The sequence below is a fragment of the Octodon degus genome, unplaced genomic scaffold, assembly GCF_000260255.1.
Source record: "Octodon degus isolate 3935 unplaced genomic scaffold, OctDeg1.0 scaffold00158, whole genome shotgun sequence".
Lineage (NCBI taxonomy): Eukaryota > Metazoa > Chordata > Mammalia > Rodentia > Octodontidae > Octodon > Octodon degus.
In genome coordinates, this window is record NW_004524734.1 from 2,930,748 (window position 1) to 2,935,169 (window position 4,422).

At 40.8% G+C, this 4,422-nt stretch overlaps 1 protein-coding gene across 2 annotated transcripts in view; it reads right to left on the bottom strand.

Annotated features, from left to right (window-relative positions):
* Smim14 (small integral membrane protein 14) overlaps window positions 1-4,422 on the bottom strand; it is a 76,047-nt gene that overhangs the window by 4,819 nt on the left and 66,806 nt on the right. For both annotated transcript variants that reach the window (XM_023702794.1, XM_004642642.2), the window contains one exon: window positions 1,522-1,664. In XM_023702794.1, coding sequence (XP_023558562.1) covers window positions 1,522-1,664 — 143 coding nt within the window. The remainder of the gene's footprint in view (window positions 1-1,521; window positions 1,665-4,422) is intronic.

A 4,422-nucleotide genomic window follows, 5' to 3' on the forward strand; every position in this document is an offset into this window, starting at 1 on the left:
AACCATAAATTGTAATTATTTGTTCCTAAAAATTGTAACCGCAAGTTGCCCTTGCGCTCAAGTCATAAGACCTCCCCTTTGCGGTTTTCAGTCTTAAAAACCCTTGTCTCTCCCCTCCTGGGCACGCACCTCAGCATCTTGCGGGGGTGTCTGCCACTGGGTACCAGCTAAAATAAAGCGCTTCTTTAACTTTTGGACTTGCCTCATTGGCATCTGATTTTTGAGTTACAACATTAATCAGTGTGGAAATTTCTCAAAAACTGAAACTAGAAATTCCACTTTGTTGGGAGCCTGCTAAAGCTGAAAACTAGTCAAATGTGTGTGAGAGCCAGACTAGGTCCTTGGGCCTAAAAACTCAAACTACCTCAGTGCTGATAAAAGCATTTTGCCTGGTTAATGTCAGCTATTAGTCACTAGGCAACCTTGTATCATGTGATACTAACCCTGCAAAGGTATAAATAAATGTCCCTCCTGCTGTTCTGGGGAGTCGTTTGCCAATTAGGCCAACAGGCCACTACCTGACACATCTTGTCTTCTTATCTATCTTTTCTTCGTTCCTGCTGTTTCTCCTCAGGGTACACCTCAATGTTCCCTACATTTGACCCAGCTATTTCCCTTCTAGATATCTTCCCCAGAGCTAAAAGACATCACATTACAGTGAGGTATACATATCTACGATTATAGCAGGACCATTCATAACAGCTAAATCGCAGAAGCAAGCCTATACATCTGCTAACAGATGAATGTAAGAAAAAGTGGTATTTACACACAGTGGAGTACACACTACTCTATCACAGAGAAGGACATGCAGTTCATAAGTCATTTGTAGGAAAGTGGCCAGACCTTGAGACCATAATGTCAAATGAAATAAAACATCCATGAGCTTAGATATCACACAGGGAAACAGAAATACAGATCTCTTGCAAATGGAAATGGGACCAAGACACGAAGGGCGCAGGGAGAGCGGGGAGTAGGTGTCAAAGCACGAGGATGTGTCATGCACATGAGGAAAGGAACTGCAGACATCGATGGTTTTTAAATTTAAAAAAAGGGAAAATCAATCTGAGAGAAATAGGCTGGGAAAACAAAAGAAAAACAGAATTTAGTCAGCTAGGCTCAGTCTTTATGTGTACTGAATTTAAAAACTCAGATGGAAAAAATAAAATAAAATAAAAGCTCAGATGGAAATGAAGCTCCTAGGGGTGCTCAAGGGGTGCAGTGGCTGTGTGAGTGGCAAAGGTCCAGCTGTGCAGAGACAGGGCCAAAGGTCGGAGTTCCAGCTGTGTTAAGAGCTGATCTTCATTCCTGTTCTTGTAAGTAAAGCCTGGAATTGACTTTTAAATGACAAGACTACTTGTCTGTGCTGTTTTCTATGGTTACCTTCAAGATTTATCAAGACTACAGAGCAAGAACACACTGCATGAGTTAAGCTTTCTTCCTGCTAATTTAGATACCATGTTTTCAGGCAAAATACACTCGCCCCCCTCTCTCCGGGCCACACACACAACCCATAGCACTTACATTATGAGGGCTGCTTGGCTTTCCTGGCAGGTTGGATCCTCTTAGATTGGGAGGTCTCAGTAGGAACAAGATCACTGCAATAACCATCCAGGCCATCAAAATCATAGTAATACTGATGCCACTGTCACTGGAGGGTCCTGGTACTAAAGACAAACAAAAAATGTACTGTAGCCAAAGGGTATCTTGACTAATACTGTTAGATAAATATAAAAATTTCTATTGTTTAAGTGTAGGCTTCAAATATTGTATAAATATTAAAAGACTATTAACAATTTATAACTGTGGAGTACTATATCTTCAGTTTCCCCTTCAGTGAGAACATTTTTTTTTTTCTTTTTTTTTTTTTTTTTTTTTTTTTTGGCAGAACCAGGGATTGAACTCAGGCCCTTGCACTTGCCAGGGAAGCGTTTTTTTTTTTTTTTTTTTAAAGTCAGGATGTCAATATACAATCCAGGCTGGCTTTGAACTCTCAATCCTGCCTCAGCCTCTACCTGCTAGGATTACAGGTGTGTGTGTGCCAACACAGTAAGAAAATCTGCAATGGTAAATGTTGTTAAAACAGGCATAATGATTATAATACATAATTTTTTTTAAATTTTATTTATTTATTTGTGTGTGTGTGTGTGTGTGTGTGTGTGTGGCCAGCTCAGCCCACCAGGGGGCGGGCTGGCTGGCATGTGGTGCTGGGGGATTAAACCACGGTCCCTATGCTTTGTGCTAAGCTTGTTCTAAGTAGGTGCTTTAGACCACTGAGCCATCTCACCAGCCCCTATAATACATAATTTTTAAAAATATTTTACAACCCAGGGGACTAGGTCTGGCTAACCGCTGAGATGGCCCAAGAATAGACAGTAATGCAGTCAAACATAGTCACTTAATTAAGGGACAGCCAGTACAGTACCCGGACTCACCAAACTGCCTTCCTTATCACATCATACACCAACACTCTATTTTGCTTACAGCTCTTTCCTTGTTCTCATTACAATAAGTGTGCCCACCTCCATAACTGATATCAATGTTTTTTTCATCTGAGCTTTGTACATTATGCTCTACTCCATATATTCAACATCCCCTCCTCTACTGGAGTCATCTCATAAATTTATTTACTTATGTATGTCTTTTTGAGACAGAATCTCACTATGCAGTTCAGGCTGGCCTTGAGCTCACTTTGTAACCCAGGCTGGGTTCCCAATGATTTTCCTGCCTCAGCCTCCCAAGTGCTGGGATTATAGGTGTGTGCCACCATACATACCTGGCTAGACTTTTTAAAGTAAATATCATTATTTTTATTATTAAAATCAGTTAAGACTTGACTAGTCACTGTGAACTAGTCATTATCTCTTAATTCTTTAAATAATATTAATATATAATAGTTTCTATTACATCTAGATTTTATAGATAAAGGAGCTGGAAAAGAAGGGACTAAATCCCAATGTCACATAGCAAAGTATGTGGCAAAGATGGGATTAAGATATAGGTGGTGACCAGGTGTGAAATCCCAGCACTTGGGAGGCAGAGGCAGGAGGATTTTGAGTTCAAGCCTAGCCTAGACTAGTTCAGACCCTGCCTATACTATATAACAGCACCCTGTTTTAACCTCCTCAAAAAATAGAGGTGGTCACATTTTTTGTTGTTGGGGTAGTTCCTTGTTTTTGGAGACAAAGTCTGATTATGCAGTCTAGGCTGGCCTTGAACTTGTGATCTTCCTGCCTTAGCCTCTTGAGTGGTGAGGTTGCAGTAGTCTCATTTTGGAGCCTGTGCTTTTGGAGCCCTTTGGAGCCCTTTGGTGTACTGTATCTCTAACAACACCATTCCTGTGTTATTAATCTCATAGGTACTAAAATCAAAAAAGATGGCTCAAAAATGATTTTCATAAACATTCATATGCCTAGTTAGGTACAACTAGATTATTTCCGATTAGTCAAAGCATGATAGCTATGCTTAGAATATATTATCATTTCTTATAGTGCCCCTATCAGAAATAAAATGCTCAATTATTTGTGGAGACTAGATGTCTAATCCAAAAACCAATTCTTTTGTAAATTTTCTAGTTCTAGAAATTGAACTGAGGACCTTGCGCTTGCTGAGGTAGGTGCTGTGCCACTGAGCTATATCCCGGTTGCCCCCAAAATCAGTTCTTATGTCATTCAATTTAGAGAGCATTGTTTTTTTCTTGCAAGTAAAAAACAAACAAGCATCTGGAAAAATAAATTGGAAACAAAGGACTCTGAAGTTTCAGAGAACTCAACAAATTCACTAAGACTATTTCTGCACAAAGCATCCCTTACCAAAGCCCATCGCCATAGGACTCTTGCTTTTCACTGTACAATGAACACTTTTTATTGTTCTTTTGAGACAGGGTCTCACTGTGTAGTCAGGCCAGCTTTGAACTCACTATGTGGCCCAGGCTGGCCTCATACCTGCGTCAAGCCTCCTGCTCTGGACTCTTGGGATTATGGAATGTTGGGATTACAGACATGCACCACGAGGTCCAGCTACTGACCACATTCTTGCTTCATTCTTTGAACCGTATATATAAAAATGAAGCAAGCTGAATTAATAACAAAAGGAAAAACTTAGCCCACAGTATTCTGGAGCTAACACTGAGCACTTGAATTGATTTTGTGTGTTTAAATATTTAGGATTGGGGCGTGAATAGGGCCACTGCAGGTTCTGTGCCAACCTCCTGCCTCTTAGATGACCTACGGCCCCAAGTCAGACTGGGAAAACAGCAACCAGGCCAGCGAAAGAGCCACTCAAACCCACAAACACAAACACCAGAAGTGCCTCTTCTAAAGGCAGGAGAGGGCCGGGGAGGTGGCTCAGTGGAATAGGCGCTTCCTTGGCAAGCACAAGGACCTGAGTCCAATCCCCAGTTCCACCAAAATAAATAAATAAATA